Consider the following 20474-nt stretch of genomic DNA (forward strand, 5'->3'; position numbering starts at 1 on the left):
CCCCCCCCCCCCCCCCCCCCCCCCCCCCCCCCCCCCCCCCCCCCCCCCCCGCCTCCGCCGCGGCCCTCCCACCGCGGCTCTGCCCGCCCTCCGCCGCGTGTAGCGGCGCTGCGCTGCAGCGGGGCCGGGGCCGGGGGCCGGCGGGCGGCCAGCGCTGCCGCCGAGCCGCGGCTGGGGGCGATGCCGCCGCGCCGCCCGCCCGCCGCGCCGCCCCGCCGCCCGCCCGGCGACCGGCGAGGCAGCGCCCGGCGGCGGGCGGGATAATGCGGCTGCCCAGCCCGCAGGCACCGCCAGCGGGGCGCCCCCGCCGCCATGTCCCCCCCGGCCTCGGCGGCCGCCGCCAGCGAGGGAGGCAGCAGCACGCCGGTGCCTCCGGAGGAGGAGGCGGAGGGGGCCCGAGAGGAGGTGAGGAGAGCGGCCGCCCCCAGCCCGGGGCTGCCCCCAACCACCCTCTCTCCCCGCCCGCTTTGCATGGCGCGTTCATGACCGCCCCGCCGCGGGCCGGGCCGGGCTTTGCCCGCACAGGTACGGACCCCCTCTCCGGGAGCCCCCCTCGCCCCGCTCCGGCCCCGGGGATGCGGTGCAGGCCGGCGGGGGGGTGTGAGGGGTGGGCCGGGAAACCCACCCGTCGGTCCCCGCCGCCCGTGGGATGCTCCGGCGCTTCGCTTCTCCATCGCTCGCCTGTCACCTGGGGATCGCCGCGGAACCGCCGCGGCTGGAAGGGACGCAGCGGCCAACGCCGTCCGGAGCGGGGGCCGGAGCCAGAGTGGCCGGGGTGGAGGAGGAAGGGAGAAAATCACCAAAGAGAGGCGCGGGGCGCCGCTTGGGCTTCCTGCCACGGGCAGAGGTTGTTATGCTGGGAGAAATGGAAGTGGAGACCCCCGCCTTGCTGCGCTCTGGCTTCTGGGGGCATCCAGGAGGTGGCACAGCTGCCTAGGTCACTGCGAGGGAAGGCGCGGTGGATAGCAGGGGAGAGGGCTTGGGGACCTGGCAACGCCAGGGACTGTTGCTGGTCGCTGCTCCCAGCTGGAGGTTGGCTGGAGAGAGTGGAAGGTGCAGACTGGGGCAGGCCAGGTACCAGCACAGCTTTGCCTCCACATGTGCTGCAGTCTCCCCTTTTTGGAGAGACTTTTCTGGAGTCCAGGCAGCAGATTCCAGAAATGCTCAAGAGCAGAGTGCCCTGTGCCTGGGGAGCAGCACCGATAGGCAGGTGTGCCAGCCCCTTTGTCTGCCTCCACAGATCCTGCTTGCAGCTTGGGCTTCCCAAGAGGAGAGAAAGCAACTGCAGCGACTAGTGAGACCTACCTTACGCCGTGGGGCTGGTGACCCATGGAAGTCAGCTGGGCAGTGTAGGAAGGACAGCGTTCTCCTGGTGTGGTGGGTTGCCCTCTCTGGTGAGAGCACAGCTCAAAGGGCAGCTTGTGGGGTGCTCAGGAGCCGATGCATCACTTGTCTCCTCTGCTGCTGAGGAGTTGCAGTCAGTGAGTGCTGCATAATCCTAGTATTCTCTGTCTCCTTGGCTTAGACAGAACATGCATGCTCATGCAGTGTTATTCTATATATACAACTTATATTTAGAAATAAATAATTGCAGGAGAGGAATGCTGAAGTTCAAGGACTGGGAAGCTGTACAAATACTGTGTACTCTGCTCTGTGTCTGTTCCTCTCTTCCTGCTTCCATTTAACAACTCCTGATGCCCTGAGCCCAGCTCTCCAAACAGATCCTGACCAGGGTAGCTAAACTATGAGGTGTCTTTTTAGCATGAGGACATGCTTGTGCCATGCTGTGACGGGGTTTCTTGCTGTCAGTGCTCTGCCAGTGCTGGTGCTACTTTCAAGACAGCACAGTGGCTTTTCAGAGGTGCCAGTTCAAGAGCCACTTTGGATGAAAGAAGTGTAGCAGGGGCAGCGTTCAGGTGAGTTTCCCTCACCTATAGTGTCCCCTGGTTCGTAGGGATTACAAGAAGATTGTCTGATTGCTCTGTGGTGGCTGCCAACTAGGGTGTCAGTGTAATCTTACACCATGAGAGCAGGCAGAAGGGGTACAGTCCGTGACCTGCACTTTTTAGGCTAAGGGCATCCTTCCTGTGGCCAGAAGCTGTCACAGACTTGTATGAAGCAGCTGGCGGAGGAGAGGGGAGCTGCAGTCTCTCCTAATGGTGCTGTGCTTACTGGTGTCTCGTGATGCAATGAGGAGAGACTTTAGTGGGAAGGGGAGCTTGGATTTGTGGACTGACCCAGGGAGGTCTTGTCTTCAGAAACAGCAGGAGGGGAGAAGGACAGGCTGTAGCAATGTCCTCATTTCCATCACAACCAACTGTTGGCGCCAATATTGCTGAGCATCCCAGCAGTGTGGCTGAATCCCACATGTCAGGGTCCATTGGCCAGGGCAGGTGGGGAGCCAGAGGAGATGTCTGGGGATTGAAAAATGGGAAACGTGCTCTATTGTCTTTGAAGGTACCTCATGTTGACATATCTCAGATTGCTGTACCTAGAAGCCAGGCAGGGCCTCAGGTGCTTCTCTGTCCCAGCAAGGCAAGTAGCAAGAACTACTGGCCAGAGCTGACTGAGCCCATGTTCCTCTTGGCATTACATGCCTACACATACACTTAATGGTGGTGAATTTTAATGGAGCTGAATTTCACTCAGCAATGCATACTTGGAGGGTAGGGAATGCCAAGGGAAAAGCTCTTCAGCCTGGGAACAGACAAAAAATGTCCTTGTCCTGCTGCTCAGGTGGTATCTGATGGAAGGGACCATTCCTCCTCCAAGTTGCTGTGTAAAATGGAGAATTTGGTATCGCTGCAGGATCTGACTGCTGGCAGAGTTCCCTGGCTCCTGGATGCTCAACCTTCCTCTTCCCTCTGCAGCTGGCAATGCTGCCTGCCTAGTCTTGAGCCACCTCAGGTAGCTCCTCAATCTGGGCTGTAGGCATAGGGTGTGTGATGTGGGTATTTGCTGGGACCATCCTGGCCAGGAGTTGCCAGTCTCTGTCCACGACCTTGGAAGACAGTGGCAATTCCTAGATCTTCCGTGCCAACCTTATTCCAGGGATTTGAGGTCAAAGGGATCTCATTCATTTCTTGCATGATGTAAGTGAATGGTAGGGAAGAGCCATGGAAACTGATGCTCAAGAGTCCCACTGGAGACACCTGAAAGCTGCTGCCACTGCCTGGCACTCAGGAGCTACCTGGGCCTTCAGGCTGCTGCTCTGGGGCTTTTTTGATTGTTTTTTTAAGTCCTTTAGAGGGCTGTCTCTAGAACACCTAACCCTCTGAGCCCCAGGGCGTCTTGAAAAGTGACGGTTTAGCATCGGAGATTTAAGGCAGGTCTTTGCAAGGAGAGACAGGTAAGAGGCATGGGAGGTGATGACATGGAAACACTTGTTAAACAGGGGGACAATGGATGGGGCCAGGGCTGAACTGTTACAGAGAGGAGCTTAAAGAGCTTGAAGGATTTCTGAAGGTGTTTAGTGTTCAAAGCTGCAGGGTCAAGGTTGCAGGGGGGATTAAGGTCTTTTGGCCCGTGTGCTTGGCCACTGGAGTGCTGGGCATGTTTGTCTCCTCAAGGCTTTTTTTAGAAGAGGATCCCTCCCGCCTCCGCCTTCTATTGCCTCTGCCCTGTACATTGTGGGAATCTCCTTTTGCTTCACGGCTGGTTGTAAATAATCCCCGCCGTCCCTCCCTGTGCATCCCAGGGCAGCAACTGCAGCTGTGGGACTCTGGCTCTGTTCATCTCAGGGGCAATGCCAGGGAGACATTGCCACCTCAGAGACAAATGCCATGTATGAGGGAGGGGAGGCTATACCAGGAGCCCAACCCTTGCCTTTTCCAACGTGTGTTACAGTTAGTGCCCAGGCGCCTGGTAAGAGTTGCCTTGTGTGTTCTGTGTGGTGAACTGAGGCACTGGGATCCCACAGAGGGGGACCAGTTCTGCCCTCTAGCACTGCAGAGATGTTTCTGTGCACTTGCAATAGCAGATTTGCTTATGGCTCTCCAGTGCTTGAGCCTGAGCAATAAGGGAGGTTCCTGGTGATGGAGGGAAACCCTGTTTGCAGTGAAGTAGGGCAAGTCTTTTGCCTCATTCCATCAGACTGCAGCGGGCAGATGACGATGGCATTTATATCAGAGACTGCTCTCCTCCCAGTGACACTGTTCTGGGACAGATTTCCCTTTCCCCAGCTTTTTCATCTGCTTGTTTGTTATGCTGGACTTATCCAAGGCTGGTTAATAGCTCAAGGAGACAACCTTATTCAGCTGCTTCTGCGGGGGGAAGCCGTGGAGCCGGTTGTTTGCTCCTGTGAGCCCTTTGCAGCCTGGGAGAGGAACAGGGATGCTGCAGTTCCTACTGGGATTAGACTCTGCAGCTGGCTCCTCCTCCGTCTCTGCTGTGGTTGTATCCCGTCATTTGCACTTGATCAGCTTTCGGAAACCCCAGTGCTGCCGAGGTGTATGTGTTTTACCTCAGAAGCCTAAGACAAAACTGGTTTGTAAACAGTTTATAGCAGGGGTTACCATGACCCTGTAAAAGCACTGCAGTATCTAAATGCTGCGTAGTCCTAGGAGGAGACTAATGCATGGACTAGAGCCCTGCTAACACAGTTCCTGGAACCAAGCCTGGGCTGCATCAGGCTCCCTGCCCTGGATAGGTAACCGCAGTGGGGCTTGCCTGCATCTTCTCAGGGTGACAGCCAGCATCTCCCTTCTCCTGCGACACAGGCAGTGCAGAACGTGAAGGCCTGGGGAGTGACTGGGAGGTAGAATTTGTTTTTCTGAGGCAGACATCTCCGAAGACTTGTTTGTTTGGTGCCCATTCCGCAGCTTGGCAAACGAGTGAGCTGAATGCTTTTTTTTTTTCCTTGTGCTCTGTTTCCGGATCTGCCTCCTGAACAAGGTGCTGTTTCTCAGCCTTCGACACCATAGGTTTAGTATGTACCTTGCATCTCCCCGAGGCGCCTGTTCAGACCCTCCCCGTGCTGCTCCTTTGGCTGAGCAGCTCCCTTAGATCCTCACAGTCAGTGCTGCTGCTGCCAGGGAAGATCTGCAACACAGAAGGCAGCAGTGGGAGAGGAAACCTTCAGCTGCCTGGGTAGTGGTACAGCATTCCAGCATGGGAGAGCCATGCTGCAGCTGAGCAAAGACAGAGGGATCTGAGCAGGCTCTTATAACTGCAGCGTGGACTTCAAAAGGGAGGGCACAGCTCGGGAGGCTCTGCCTCCTGAATGGCTTCCCCTTCTTCTCCCCACTCCCTTTTCTCTTAGCTGGGGTTCCCTTCTTGTTCCATGACCATGAGGATGCTGCAGTGGTGGGTTGCAATGCGAAGACTGGGCTGCATGTGTGTCCATGCTGGCGCTACTGAGCAGAGCCACCCTGCACCTCTCGGTTTTGCCTGAAGACTGGCACTGCCCCACCTGCCAGCCCTGGGCTGGGTGTCTGTCTCCAGCTCTTGCTCTCAGCTGGTGGCTCCAAAGAGGGGAGCTCAGTGCTACTGATGCTTGGGACTGCCAGTGGGATGTACCACCATTCCCTTTGCCACCAGTGGTCCCTCTGGCTGGCTGCTGGGGTGGGCAGGCAGGGAAGCTCCCTGTCTCTAAGAGGGAAACCTTTGTTGAAGATTTGGGCTGGATCCAGCCCTGCTGAGCGTGGTGGCAGAAGACCCACTGCCATGGGGTGGACCAGGCTCTGACAAGGTGTAGGGAGGAAAGATTAGCCTGTGGGACTCTAGGGGACCAAGCCAGCACTTAGGGGCTCTTCAGGAGAGCAAGACACATTTCTTAAAGAGGTCCAAATCTTTCCCTAGACCTGCCAGTGGCCTTGTGATCTCTGGTTCTTGCTTTAATTTTCCTTTTCATGCCAGAGTGGAAGTGCCCCTCCTGCTTTCTAGCAGTGTGAGCCCATTCAGCAATTTTGGGATCCCTGAGTAAGAAACCTGTCCAGCCCAGTGTGCTCAGGAATGAAGAAGAATGGAGCCAGGCTTGGACTTCAGTGCCATGAGTGGTGCCATTACAGCTGGCGTTAGCCCCTGCCACGGCAGAGGGTGCTCCGTGCTCCGTGCAGGTGGGGAGGGAGAGCAAAGCTGAAAGCCTCTTAGTGAGTTTTGTGGCATCTGCACAGCGATGGAGTTCTTGCCCCCCTCTCTCAGGTTACACATTTGGAAATTGCTGGATATGTAAGAAAGCAGAAAATCTTTCTTTGAGTGGGATGATGTCAGGTCTCACAGACCAAGGTGGATCAATACTTGAGACTGCAGAGTGTTGCAGAGTGACGGAAGTTTCCTTAACCAGGGGTTTTTTCATGGGTCTGTGTGAAACCCTGTGCAAATTATTCCTGTGGTAAAGACACCAGGGCACCAAGGCACTAGTCCCTTTAAAAAGTCTTGTTGCTGAAGTTCTGTCCTTCCCTCACCGTAAAAGACCTGCGAGCAGTTTCTGGAAGTGTGGGCTGTCACAGCTGAATCCCAGCACAAGCAGGGACATTTGCTAGCAGCCATGAGTGGCCTCCTGCCCTCCCTGCTGCTGCAGATTGGTGGGATGCTCTTCCAGCCTGAACACTTTTTAGGATGTTATTCCATATTTGCTTTCTCTCCTGCCAGAGGTGGCTGCATTTCAGTTGTGGAAAAGTACTTTCCCGTTGGTGAGGTTTATACTTGAAAAGCACTTCAGAGCCCCTTAGGCTGCCAAACGTTGTGTGGGAATTGCCGTTGCCATTACCAAACAGAGACATTCCCAGCTGCAGAAGGTCTGTTTCTCCACCTTACAGGCACTCCAGGTAGCTTGTGCTGCCCTGGTGGGAGGAATTGGAATATTGCTGGTGCTCGTTACTTGGAAGAGGGGAGCGACTGGTGTGTGAGCAGTGAGAGGTGCACTGGGATGAGCTGTGGGGAGGGATTCAGGTGGGACGACCCATCAGTTAGAGCTGCCTGCCCTGGTGGGATGGGTGTGGAAGCTGATGTATGTGGGAGAAATCCACCAGCCTCTACCTTATTGTGCTTCATCACCCCTCCCCAGGATGGGGCAGTGGCAGGGATTACTCCCCGCTGAAGAAGGGGAATGCTTGGGGCATGGCCAGCAGAGCTGTCCTCTACCGCTCTTCTTCACATCCAGCTGGGATGTCTCCCGAGGAAGGGCAGAGCACCATGAAGGGAAGTGGGGGTGACAGTTGCCTGCACTGTGTGATTGTCATTCTGGGAGAGATCCTCTGGCCTGCCTGCTGAGGCTGGGAGCCCCAGGCATCTGCCTGACAGTTTTGTCTCCACAGAGCTATAGGTGCTACCCTAGCACCCTGCTGCCTTCTCCCCTTCCCTCTGCTTCTGCACCCTACTGACTCCTCTCTTGTTTTCTCTCCCCTTCTCCCCGGTCCACCGGAGCAGCAGCGGCCAGTGAAGCAGTCTCTCAGCAAGTCTCTGTGCCGAGAGTCCCACTGGAAATGCCTGCTGCTGTCCCTCCTCATGTACGGCTGCATGGGAGCCATGACATGGTGCCACGTCACCAAGGTGACCCGGCTGACCTTTGACAGCGCTTACAAAGGCAAGTCCATGATGTACCACGACAGCCCCTGTTCCAACGGCTACGTCTACATCCCCTTGGCTTTCCTGGTGATGCTCTACGTGGTGTACCTGGTGGAGTGCTGGCACTGCTACACCCGCAACGAGCTGCAATACAAAGTGGACGTGGAGAGCGTGCACGAGCGTGTGCAGCGGATGCAGCAGGCGACTCCCTGCATCTGGTGGAAGGCCATCAGCTACCACTACGTCCGCAGGACCCGGCAGGTTACCCGCTACCGCAACGGGGATGCCTACACCACCACCCAAGTGTATCACGAGCGGGTCAACACCCATGTGGCAGAGGCTGAGTTCGATTATTCCAATTGTGGAGTTAAGGACATCTCCAAGGACCTCATTGACCTGGAGAGCTACCCGGCCACGCGGCTCCGCTTCACCAAGTGTTTCAGCTTTGCCAATGTGGAGTCAGAGAACTCCTATCTGACCCAGCGGGCCCGCTTCTTCACAGAGAACGAGGGCCTAGATGACTACATGGAGGCCAGGGAGGGGATGCACCTCAAAAATGTGGACTTCAAGGAATACATGGTGGCCTTTTCCGACCCAGACAACCTGCCTTGGTATGTATCTCACTATGTCTTCTGGGTGGCAGCTCTGCTGACCCTATCCTGGCCCCTGAGGGTGCTAAATGAGTACCGCACCTCCTATGTCCATTACCACGTGGAGAAACTCTTTGGGTTCGACTACGTGGCAGTGACCCCGGCCGAGGAGCGCACCTTCTGCCGGAGGATGCCCCGCGTCAACACGGTGGACAGCACCGAGCTGGAGTGGCACATACGATCCAACCAGCAGCTGGTGCCCAGCTACTCGGAAGCGGTCCTGATGGACTTGGTGGGGCTCTCCGGCTGCACCAGCTACTCTGCGTGCCGGTACGGGGGCTACCGGCAGAACTGCGAGCGATGCCACAGGACTATAAGCAGCTCCTCCATCTTCTCCCGCAGTGCTCTGAGCATCTGCAACGGCAGTCCCAGGATTCCCTTCAGCAGCAGCCGCTTCTCTCTGGGCCGCCTGTACGGCTCGCGACGCAGCTGCCTCTGGCAGAGCCGGAGTGGGAGCCTGAACGAGCAGAGCTGCCCCACTGAGCAGACACGCCTCTCCAGCCAGGTGACTGTGGAGGAGGAAGACCCCCCTCCTTACCAGGATGCACTCTACTTCCCCGTTCTCATCGTACACCGCAACGAAGGCTGCCTGAACCACGACCACCGTCACCTCCATCGCAACGGGTCCTGCGTGGAGACCTCACTGTGAAAGCAGAGGGCGGTGAGATCTCATTGTCCATTGCCTGGCACAAGCCACCACAGGATCTGGGGAGAGGAGCACAGGGGCGACAGGCTTAAGAGGACATCAGGATGGAGTGGACGTGGCATCTCGCTCCATCAGCCAGCAAAGGCTCCCCCCACTGTGGCTCTGACCTCCCAGAGGGGTGGGTGCTGGTGCTCCCCTGATGTGGCACAGAACTCTAGACCAACCACCACGTGCAAAAAAAAAAAAAAAAAAAATTCAACCAAACCAACCACAAAACTGTAATTCATGGCATCAAGATCCAAAGGGGAGAATAAAAAGACAGGCCTGATGCAGGGAGGGGATGGCTTTGGCTCCCAGCCCTGGCTCCAGGCTGGCTCATGCTCTGAGGAACCAGCAGCCACCAGAAAGCGCTTTGCTGCACCTCAGCCCACCCTGCTTCCCGTGCTGGAGCAAGACCCCTTGCAATGTGGAGGGGAATGGGCCCTTTGGGAGCAGGGTGTAACTGCCTGTAACGGAAGGTCTGGGACATCCTGGCACGTGGATGGAGCGGCAGGTTAAAGCAAAGGCTGAAAGCCATGAATCCAGCTCTTTCCCTTCCCCCCAACTGTTCCCCACCCTCCCCATTTTTTTTTTTTTAGACCATGCTCCGACTGTTACTCTGTTCTCACTGCTGGGAATGGCATCGCCTCCAGAGGATCCCAGGCTCCTTAGGAAGGTTCGGCATGCCAGCTCTGAGTCAGCATCCCCTAGGTAAAGGGTTTTCTGTTTGGGCACACAGCACTGGGGAAGGGATGAATGTGCAAACCCAGATGGAGCAGAGATCTGCAGCGCTACCGATGTGTTTGCTGGAGGAGGGCTCAGCTGGAAAGAGAAAACGGTAGGCCCCTGATGAGCTGGGGAAGGGGAAGAGGATGGCACTGGGACAGGCGGCATCATGGTATCAGGTGGCACGTCAGGTGGCTGGGGACCCTTCCTGTCTTTGAATTGAGTCCTTAATTGATTCAGACAAGCATCAAGGAAGGCTCTGGTAGGTTCAGCTGCAGTTCACCTATTGATAATGGAGCAGCAGGTTGGTGCATGTCTGCATGAGTGAATTTTGCATGAGATCCAGCTGGGCTCTGGCTGTGGACTCTGAGCTGCAGGCTCCTGACAGCCTGGTTTTGGGAGAGAGCTCTGAGGGCCTAGGATGGAGAAATGCAAAAGCATGCAGGAGCATAGAGAACCTGGGCTGGGGAAATGAGGAGCAAAAGGATTCCCTTTCTGTGAGAGCCCACTGTGGATGCAGGACCCATGCAGGAGGCATCTTCCATGAAGAATGCTTTCCAGAACAGAGGCCAGGGATGTGTTAGAGGGGAACCTGGTTAAAACCGAGCAGTTTGCACTACAGATTTTTTTGCAGGGAGCTATCAGGCTGTGAGAAGTGATGTGACTTCTGTGTAGCCCTTTAGCCCCTGGCAGGTTGCTCTGAGCTTTGTGCTGCCCCTTCTATCCTGTTGGAAGGGATCTTGGTGACACTGGACAAGGAGCCTTCATGTCACTGAAGCTTCGTCAGTGGCTGCAGCATGCAGACACCCAGTTTTTCCTAAGAAAAGCTGTCTCCTTTCCAGTCAGCTCTTTGGGGAAGTACGTGCCAAATCAGCCAGCAGTTTCTCCAAACAGCACTGCTTTTCAGCCCCACCACACTTCCTTCATCAGATGGGGCAAACAACAGCTAAAAGCAGTAGGTCTTGGGTGACAAGGGTAAGTCCTTTAGCAAGTGGGCATTTGAGGCATGTCTGCCTTCACATCCGTCGCAGAAAGGCGAGATGTAACAGCAAACAGTGAGGCATTGTCTTTAGTCCAGCCTGTCTTCCTCCTGCCAGCTACTAATGAGGGCTCTGTTTCTCTCATCATGCTGCTGAATTACTTTGCTTCCCAGGTCTTGAGGAGGCTGCAAATGCACCCATGCACCAACATCAGTCCTCTTGAAAATTATCTCTTGCTGGCAAGCCTGGAACGGTCATCACCTGTGGGTGTTGTAGGGCTCTGCTTGTCTTTTCCCCCAGAGCAGTCTCTTCTGCTCTTCATGCCCTGTGTATCCTGGTCAGCATTTCTTGCCCTTCAAGTCAGCTTATCCTCCTGAATCCCAAGTTCCAGACTCCAGACAGGAGTTTGGAGAAGAGCGGTTTGAACAGAAAGTCCCTTAAAATCTCACTCTGTTATGATTCTGTCTTGTCATCTGCCCTTACTTGCACTAGTCTTAGATGTTGGCTTAAAGAGGGTCCCTGGGAGGCCAGAGAAGCATAAGTTCTCTGGTATGGGCACATCCCTCTCTGCGTTTTGTTCTCATTATTTTTGGCACAGTTTCAGACCGGGTGAAAGCAACCCTGGGATTTCCTTGCTCAGTAATGACATTTGGCTTGCTGTGCATTTGTGCCTCTCTCTCCAAGGGCTTAATGTAAGCCAAGGCCAATGTTGAGAGTCCACGTGACTCTGGGGAGATAATGGTGTGTTCTTGTATGTCCCAGTGAACTGAGACAGTGGAGCTGCAACGGGTCATTAGTGAGAAAGAAATGTGGTCACCTTGTCTTTGCTGGCATATTCTCTTTGAAATTTCCTACACATTGCTTAAATTAGGCTGTGATGGCTCATCTTTCTATCTCCAGCATCCAAGGTGCCTTGGACAGATGGATTTATCTGAGATTTGGCAGGCCTTTTAGCTCCCTGGGGCAAAGACAGTCTTCAGTATAGGGAGAGATTAGCAGGGTCTCTGGGCCCCCCATCCTTTAGCGCCTGCAGCAGAGTTGCAGGCACTGTGTCCTTGGCTCTTTCTGGGGCTTTCCATGAGAATGCCTCATCTTGTTCCTCTGCCCCATTTTCTCCTGTGAAATCTTATTCTGGAGGTGGTCTGTCCAGGTGAACACATAGATCTTCGAGGCATGGCTGCTGCTCTGACCAGCAGGATCCGTACAGTCTTCCTGTTGCTGAACACCTTCCCCGTGTACCTGGTGCCAGCTGCAGCCAGGTCCCAGACATAGTCCCAGTGCTGCTGTCTGTGGCTGTCCCAGATCCTCAATACCCCGAGAAGTGGGACCTCTCTAGCTAGTGCTTCCTGCTGGATGCCAGGATTTCTCAGAGGTCCCCTTCCTCATATTCTTGGCCCTGCTACCCCACTACTCCTGGTGGAGCTGCCCCCTGGTCCATGCTACTCCATTCTCGCAAGGGTGGAGATATTCGTGCCCTGCTTCAGGCTCAGAAAAGGGGAACGGCACACGTGGACATGGTAAGGGAGCAGGGCTGGGCAGGAGGAACAGGAGCTGCCTGCTGGCTTGGCAAAGAAGTGGTAGAGCTGAAGAGGACAGACTGAAACTGGGGTTCTTCCTGACACGTCTAGCTAGGCAGGGAAGTTCAGAGCAGAAAACTGGGCTCTCCCTTCCCTCTCCTGGCATCGACACCACCAGCAAAGACTGTGTACAAGTTTCCTCCTGAGTGTTGATGTAGTGGATAAAGGGCAGCTGATACAATTCTCCTTATGGCGCAGGTTACTAGCACAGATACCCAGAGATGGTGTGTCCCTGCTCTGGCAGCACAGCCTCTCCATTGTGGAGTTGTCCCATCTCCTCAGCACACAGCCACCCACCCACCCACCACAGCTCCGGGCTGAGCAGCAGTCAGGCATCTGCTCCTCCTGCAGACTTGTGTCTGCTCTGTGCCGTGTCCGTGTTGGTGATGACGATTCCTTTGGCAGCTCATTCGATGGCTCCTCTCATGATAGCCTTCTCCTTTATATCTAACCTGAATTCTCCCTGCTGTATCTTAATCCCATTACTTCTCCTTCATTGACTGGTGTGTCTAATTGGCTCTGCTCCTTTTTCCCCAGCCTTCCCTACACAAGCAGGCATCACCTGGTCTCTGTAGCCTTCCCTTCACCAATCCCAGGGTCTTGATCTCACTTGCCAAACCCTGGTTTGAGTGGTGGTGCAGAAGATTTCCCTGTGTAGTGAGTATGTCACTCCTGCTCTGAGCCCGGCCTGGGCAAGAGGAGAGGGCCAAAGGTGCGAGCAATGCCTTGGTCTGTCAGGGAGGCTGTATCCTCACTTCCAGAGCAGAAGATCTCCTCAAAGTGAGTGGAGTACACAGAGGTGCTGGCCCCTTCCACAAGAAAAGCGGGATAGTGCACATCGCCCTGTGGGAAGGTGAAAGCTGTGTGCTTGTCAGTATGATGTGGGCAATAACTAGAGGATCTCCACAGTCAGATGGCTTAGGTTTTTTTCCATGCATTGTTCACCCACTGCAGCTTTCCATGGGCTGAGAGTCAGGCTCAGCATTGCACTTATCAGCAAGCTTTCCTCACATACTAGAAGGAGTGAGACAGGAATGCTACCAGCTCCTCTTCCTGGCCCTTCATGGTGCTAATGCATCCCAGAAGAGGAGCTAGTCCTTACTGCTGCAAAGGTGGACAAAAAGTTTGGGCTATTTGATGTTTGCTGTTGCTGTCAGTATGTTTGTCAGGTACTTAAGAAGCTCTGAATTAGCTCATCTTCCAGACACATGGCCATGCATTTATCTATCTTTCAGCACACTGGAAGCTTCCCAGATAGCACCTGGCACTTTGCTTGTGCAGAACTGGTCAGTGACACCAGCCAGCCTGGTGGTACTTCTTGAGCCCGCTGCATGTCGTGTCTCACACCACACCAAGGAAGGAGGTTTCAGAGAGGGCTGTCAGAGTGAGCAGCTGTAGGGGCATTTGTTACGATGGGTAGAGGGAATCTCAGCTTATGGCCAAGCCTGGGCCTTCCAGAATCACACACCAGGCAAAGGTGCAGTATTAAGGCCGGGGAAGCTGCTGAACATCCCCCTCCCTTTCTGCTCCCCATAAAATGCACATTAGAGATCCAGCCAGTCCCTGCTCTCTTTGTTGTCTTTTCACTCAAAGGGCTGGAGAGATGTTTAATAACTGATGGATGCCCATGGGGAGAGGACTGCAGGAAAAGGTTTATTAAGTGGAAGTTGAAGAAAGTTAAGTAGCATCCGATGTCAGTAGAACAGTGCCTGCTGATTAGCCAATGGGACAAATAACACCTTTTCAGCTCTTCTTCCAACCTTTCCAAGCACAGCTTCAGTACAACTGTCTAATATCACCAGGACACTGCCTTACATGAGCAGGGTGCAACCTTGCTGCAGTGTGCTCCTTCTCTGCTGCAGTAGCTGTAGGGTCTGGGTCTGAAATACTATACTACCACCAAGATGTTGTGTTACCAAAGAGCTGTAAGTCTCAAGTTGGGATATGTGCTTCTGATCATGTTTCATTCATGTTCATATTAGAATAAGGTCTGTGTGAATATGATCTGTATCCCGGTGATCTCAGAAATGAGACATGGTGTAAGTGATAGCTCTGTTTGGTGCTGCTGCCTCCTGTGATGCACTTGGGCATAGAGTCTCCACTGAGCCAGGTATGCATGGGGACCAAAGGCTGGTTCATAGGACCTGGGAACCCAGTGGGGAACTGGGGCTGAGCCCACCTGGGGCTGTTTCCCCTGTGGGCATTCTGGAAAAAGTGGAAACGAGCATAGTCACTTTTCAGGTAGAAATTAATGGGCTATGCTCATTCCTAGTGTAATTTTATTGAAGCCAGTGGTACTATACTAATGTGAGCTTGGCTTAGCAGCTCCTTGGAGGGGGTTTGTCTTTGAGTCCAGACAAATTGATTTGTCACAGTGTTGCTTTGATGTATAGAATCTGTGTTGGGACTTGACCAACATAAATGAATGTTGAATATCTACTGTTTTTGCAAGCAGTGGGTTGAATTGTTCTGCTCTACTGCCTCCATCACAGCTGCTCCACCAAGGGGAACGTTATGCCCGTGGATGTGATCTCGTCAACTCTCTCAAAAGCAAGCTAACAAGCAAACTGACCTCCACAGCAATGGGAGAGGAACCTTCTCCCACAGGACCATAACCTTTCTGCACCTGAGGGAAAAGAGGTCCCAAGGACAGAACTGAACCGGCAAGACCCATGACCTCGTGGCCTGCCCTTCCTTCTTCCCTCCTTACCTCATATGTCTGTCTTGGGGGAGGGACGGTTTCCCTGTGGAGTTCAGCAAGCTCCTCTTCCTCATACACAGGCTCATACACAGGCTCTACTAACAGGTATATCATCCACCTATGCAACTCTTCCAGAAGCTGCCAAGTTTTCAGGAGCTCATTACAATGTGCAGCATGGCCATCCGGCACCGAGAATAAGCACAGAGGCTGCTGGAAAGCTAAGTGGGTTTTATTCCTCCCCCCATTCCCAAGGAAGACTGTTTTTGTTGGGCCATTTTGTTTGTTCCGTTTTTGTAAACTTCATTTGGGGGAAATGAAGCTTGTGAGATATTGGTGCCCATCCTGAACCCTCCCCAGTCCTTTGAACTTCGTGAATGGATGGATCACCTACTGTGATTAAAATTTAACGGATTTTGTAGAACAAAATAACTTCACACACAGACACATGAGGTTCTTTCACTCTCCATCAGCACAAGCTGCTTCTGCAATCTTAGCTACTCACATTAGCGAAAGAAAAATCCTAGCTAGAATGTGGTGAGATGACGTAGTACTTTGCATCAGTCCCATGGTCCCAATGTCCATTAGCAGCGCTGTCAGCTGCTGTGCCATGAATTCGGATTTTGGATGGCAGCCCATGAACCAGTCAGGGTAAAAGTTTGGAAAAACACAAGCCTGAGTCTAGCACATCTCCTGAAGCAGATGCAGGGGGAGGATCAGCTGAAAGCAGGCATCACCTCCTGCTCGGCCGTGCCAGGAGCTGGTGGGCTCTGTGCTGCACCTGCCCCCCAGGAAGAGCCTGTCCCCAGGGGCCAAGCAGAGGGGAATGAGAGTAGTGATATGTCTGATGGAGCAAAATGCACGGCACAGCTCAGCCAGTGGGAAACAGCAGTGACAATTAGACCCCAAAATAACAGGATTTCACACTGGGAATGCCAACATCTTTTTCAAACTGAAATGAGACTAGGAGGCCTTAACAGTTGTGAGAAGTGTTTTGTGTTGCTGTTCCTTCCTTAAAGAAAAAATAATTTTTGGGGGTGAGGTGGGTTTAAACTCTCCACTCCTTCCAGCCCTTGTTGTGTTGGTGGAGAAGAAATGCTCAAGGCAGATTGGGAGGGTGGCCCTGTGGCTTCGCAGTGGGGTAGGCTGGAACAGAGGCTGGAGTTTAAAGTCTTCCTCTGAGGTGTGACCTGGCCATCCACCTACACACGCACGCATGGCAGGGTGGGCTTCTGCATGTTTGTGTGCACAGCTGGGACCTGTGGCCCTGCAGAGGGTTGGTGTGTTTGTGGCTCTGGGCTGGTGACACCCATCTACCTTTGCGGCAAGGGCTCTTCAGGGTGACAGAGCGTTGCTTGTTCCTTGCGAGAGGAAACTCCTGACCTGGTTTCTGTGAGAAGATGGTGTGAAGTGTCACATTTGCTGCAGTGAGTGCCAGGGAGCAGGGATAAAAGCATGGAGCAAGCTGTGTTTGAGAACAAGCTAATCCATTGCTGGCTGCCTGAAACAGGAGAGCTGCTGGATCTGCTCCCTGGACAATGCTTTCCGTCTCTTCCCACCCTCCCCAAACCCGATGGGAAAACTGTCATTCCTGTGAGGTAGCCAAAGGACCCCTCTCCCCTGAACTCCTCTGAGGCTGTGTGTTCACATCATTTGGGTCCTGTCCCTGCTGGGTGCTGTGGGCCAGCCATGAAATGCCAGCAGACACATGATGACCTCAAGCGTGCTTGTGGGCAGAACTCACAATGCCCTGCTGGTGTGCAGCATTCCAGCAGTGCTCCCTGCCCTGGCATACCTCCTCCTTGCTTGGGGGAGAGCTGCAGCAGTACATCCTGGTATCACCTTGTGGTTTTCCAGAGAATTTCACACAGCACTTGTCTGAGCCTCGGTAATCAGGGTAAGTTCAACAGACCAAAGTTAGAAAGCAGAAGGCCTTGACATTTTGGTGGTCCCGGTCCCCAGATCTTTGGTGCTGCCCCTGGGGAGGTGAGGCAGGTTGGCTGTTGTGGCAGTGTGAGGGCAGAGGACAGCATCATGGTAAAAGCAGCACGTCCACTGGAGTCTCCAAATGTGTGCTCTGTGCTTCTCTGCTGGGGCTGAGGGCAGCTCTGCTGCGGGCTGCTCAAGGCGCGCTGATGGAGGGCAGAATAGCATGTGGATGCTCAGCAAGGTGTGGAGAGGAGGGTTGGTAGGAGAACAAGTTTTTTTGCGGGTGCAGTGGTTTTTATAGAAGGCAAGACAGGGCAGGAGGCTGCGGTGCTGGAACAGCGGTGCTGCAAGGCAGGGAGTGGGGGGGGAGGAAACAAAGGGAGCAGGGTGTTTGGTGGAGACGCTTGGGAACAGAGTGGTTCCCAAGAGACAAAGCAGTCAGTGCATGCTCTGGCTGAGAAGACAGGCAGGAGGTATTCCCAAGCTGAGGTGCCCAGGCCATGTCTTGCTGCACTGCTGGAACAGCGATGTTGCCTCTAAGCCCAGCACTGACAGCTTGAGCACGTGTCACCAACCGTGATGGCTAATGCAGCCACAAGGTGTAAATGTCACTAATGAATAAATTGCCCTGTGCCTTGAAGAGGCTAATCCATCACGGCCGGAGACAGGGATCTGACAGGCTTGGCTATTTCAGGCACACCCTGTGGGGAGGAGGAATGCTGCATTTCTGAGCCATCCCCTCCACCTAGGGAAACCAATTCAGGGTTTGGCTCTGTGCCACTCCCCAGCTTCCCAGTCGCATGAGCTCAGGTTTTGTCCCTTTTCACTGCAACTGAAGGAAGAAGCAGGAAAGGATCTAGGTTAGCCAAAAGCTCCCTGTCAGCAGGGTGGTGCATGGGGCTAGCTGGTAGAGGAGTTTGGAGGCAGACTGCTGCACACAGGACAGGGGTGGTGATGTAGAGGTCAGTGCCATAAATTGGTAGGTCCCCAGCAATGAGGAGAGCTTGTGTGAGTTGTCTGGGTTGTAGAGTTGTATGGGCTGGACTGTGCATTTCAGGCCAGTAGCGCTTGATGCCATGTTTTACAAGCATGCTGTTTCCTCCCCAGTTCAGTTTCATAGTTTGCCCCTATAAGAGGCAATCTGGAAATTCTCTGAGCCTGCCCCAGCTCAAGCCCTCACCCTGTCCAGAGATAGCTTCACTGTGATGTCCTAGAGGCAATGCGCAGGACACCCATTTTCCCCCCTGCTGTTGAACCCCAGCCACTAGCACTTTGTCTGACTGTGCAGAGGGCCAGCAAGTATCCAGCGGGCAGGGAAGAAGCTCAGTGTGGACAAATCCTGCTCCATGGGAGCAAAGGGAGGCTGAACAGCAATCATTTCAATGCACAGCCTCTGCCCATCGCCGTGGCAGTCTGCTCCTCCTCCCCCAGTCAGTGCTCAAATCAGCCTGCTGTCCTGTTTGCGACATATGCCACTGTGACACCTTGCAAATCCATGCCTGGGTCTCTGTGAGCAGAAGCCGTCAGGCTTGGGAAGCTGGCCACCGACTCCTGCTGCCACGTGCGCTCTGCTCAGAGCAGCGGAAGCCGGGTTCGCCATCTGCTCCATGACGGAGCGAGCCGGGCACCCCTGCTCCAGCCTGATGGGGCACCCGCTGGCATAGCCCAAGTGCAAGCCCTTGTGTCATTCCCCCTCCTTTACTTTCCGGCCACCCTCATCTCTCCCCGTCTCTCTGACGCAGATCCATGGGCTGGGGGATGTTCCCAGCTTGGCTGGGGTGCCTCTACAGCTGAGTGCCACTCATGCAGTGTTGGTGGGTGGTGACAGTGCTGGAGGTCATTCCCTCCTCCAGACAGAGGCCCACAGATTGACCCCCCTCCTCAAAGCTTGACAGTACTCCTTGGGAATAGATCTCAAAGGAGAGCTAAGGGGTCTGTCCTGGCCCTGCGCAGGCACATTCCTTTCCCAGCACAGAGTGACCAGCTAGTTACCGCTCTGGAAGGCAGTCCCACTGTGTGGTAACTGGACCTGGAGCTGACAAGCGACCCACCAACAGTGGAAATGTTTACATTCATACAATCTGCTGTTGCTGGCAGACCTTTCAGTTTTAGCCAACATGTGGCATTTGAAGTGGTTTCAGCCCTTGCAGACTGGCGGATAGTTGATTCTTAGTCTTGGGTGTGGGCATGTGGTGCAGGCGGCTTGGTGTGGGCTTTGCTCTTTGGCCAAGAGATTGATGGGAGGGATGGCAAAGGGTTCTCCAGGCAACAGCTACCTGTCCAGGCATTCCTGCCTGTGGCAGCCCAGGAGTGGATTTGGAGGGTACTTAGGTGGTGTTAACAGTCTCAGGACTGTTTGCTGGAAAAGGAGCAGTGAATATCCTGGAAAGCAAGCCAGCAGTTTTTTCTGGTGATGACATGTTTTCCCAAGCCCTTTTCTTTCCTTCCCCTGTTCTCACTGCTCTGGCAGTCAATTCCTCCTCGTGTGTCTGCTAGCATGTCTGTAGGATCTCATCGCTGCCCTCCCAGCATGAGCTTTCATTGCACAACTGGCTGACTAGCTGCAGCCCTGTCCTTGGAGCTACAGGCAAGCTTGCTCAGGACCAGGCCACCCCCATCAAGCCACCACCCTCACTGCTGGAGCTGTTGCTTCATCAGCCTAATGCTGATCTGGGTCTTTTCTGCTGTTTCTGAACATGAGTTCTCATCTCATTGAGGTGTGTCATCCAGTGGAAATATTTTGTAAATGCAAATAAAAATAAATAAGTATATTCAATACCTCGGTCTCGAGGATGGGAAACAAGTAGTGGGAGATGCCCAGATAGGGAGGTTTCACAGCTGCTTGTTCTGCTTAGGAATTCTTGCAGATGTAGCCCCTGAAGCCTCCATCAGTAGTTGAGAAGGGAGCTACGCAAACTTGTGAGGGCTTGGGGCTGAGCCCTGTCCGCGCTCCTTGCGTGGCCAGTGCCACAGGGGACAGCCTCGCACTCCATCCTTCTGATCTGTACGGGTGTGACACGGTGCAGGTAAAGGTCCCGTCGGCCGGGGGCCGGCGGCACCACAGGTGTCTGTATCCATCAGGCAGGGCAAGGCAGAAGCGGGTACGTGGTGGATAAATTCTTTTGTGAACACTGGGAAACAGTTTTTACTTTTCAACTCTGTCAATATGATCTAGCTCTGTCTGTCTCTCTATATATGTACAAACAGTATATCACAATGTTGCCTTTTTTGTTGGAAATATCAAAGTACAAAGATTGTAAACCAAATCGGTGTAATAAAAGTTTCAGATGATTCACTGAGGTGGTTGCCAGCAGTGGGTCTGTGAGCACTGGTGCTGGGCAGGTGTGGAGGCATGTGAAGCCCCCATACAATTGCTCAGAGGGCAGGAGGGGATGGAAGTCAGCCCACTTGCTGAATTCCCTGATGACATCTCCTCAATGGGGTGGTCAAAGGACCAAGGCAGTCAAGTATGTGCCCTGTCCTTTCCTCAGGTGGCCATGGCCTGTAGAGCAAAAGGAAGCCGCTCCATTTTGTTCCAACTCCAAAGAAACTCCTCCGTTTTCAATACTGTGGGCTGTGTGGGCCAGCAGTCCCGCAGGGACCCCTCTAGCTTGAAGTTTTGCAAAACACAGGGTTTTTTTGTACAAGTTTGCACAGAAGATCACTACTAGGCAAGGTAAGCCTCTGGTTATAAAGAATTCACCTGTTTGCAAAGCAGGCTAG

The 20474-nt window shown here is 54.1% G+C and overlaps 1 protein-coding gene across 3 annotated transcripts; it reads left to right on the forward strand.

Annotated features, from left to right (window-relative positions):
- The first annotated feature begins 99 nt into the window (after positions 1–99).
- Positions 100–20050, forward strand: TMEM151B (transmembrane protein 151B). Of its 3 annotated transcripts, none has more exons than XM_027887684.1 (3): positions 100–405; positions 7369–9829; positions 14617–20050. In XM_027887684.1, the coding sequence occupies exons 1-2, from the start codon at positions 313–315 to the stop codon at positions 8803–8805; spliced, it is 1530 nt and encodes a 509-aa protein (XP_027743485.1). In that variant the 5' UTR covers positions 100–312; the 3' UTR covers positions 8806–9829; positions 14617–20050. The 3 variants fall into 3 exon arrangements, with proteins under 3 accessions (XP_027743485.1, XP_027743486.1, XP_027743487.1); XM_027887685.1 differs by having other exon boundaries at positions 7369–9679; XM_027887686.1 differs by having other exon boundaries at positions 7369–9552.
- The last annotated feature ends 424 nt before the right edge of the window (positions 20051–20474 follow it).

This window comes from Empidonax traillii, unplaced genomic scaffold, assembly GCF_003031625.1.
Source record: "Empidonax traillii isolate 1590-97213 ecotype Southwest subspecies unplaced genomic scaffold, ASM303162v1 scaffold218:size1087226, whole genome shotgun sequence".
NCBI classification, from domain to species: Eukaryota; Metazoa; Chordata; class Aves; order Passeriformes; family Tyrannidae; genus Empidonax; species Empidonax traillii.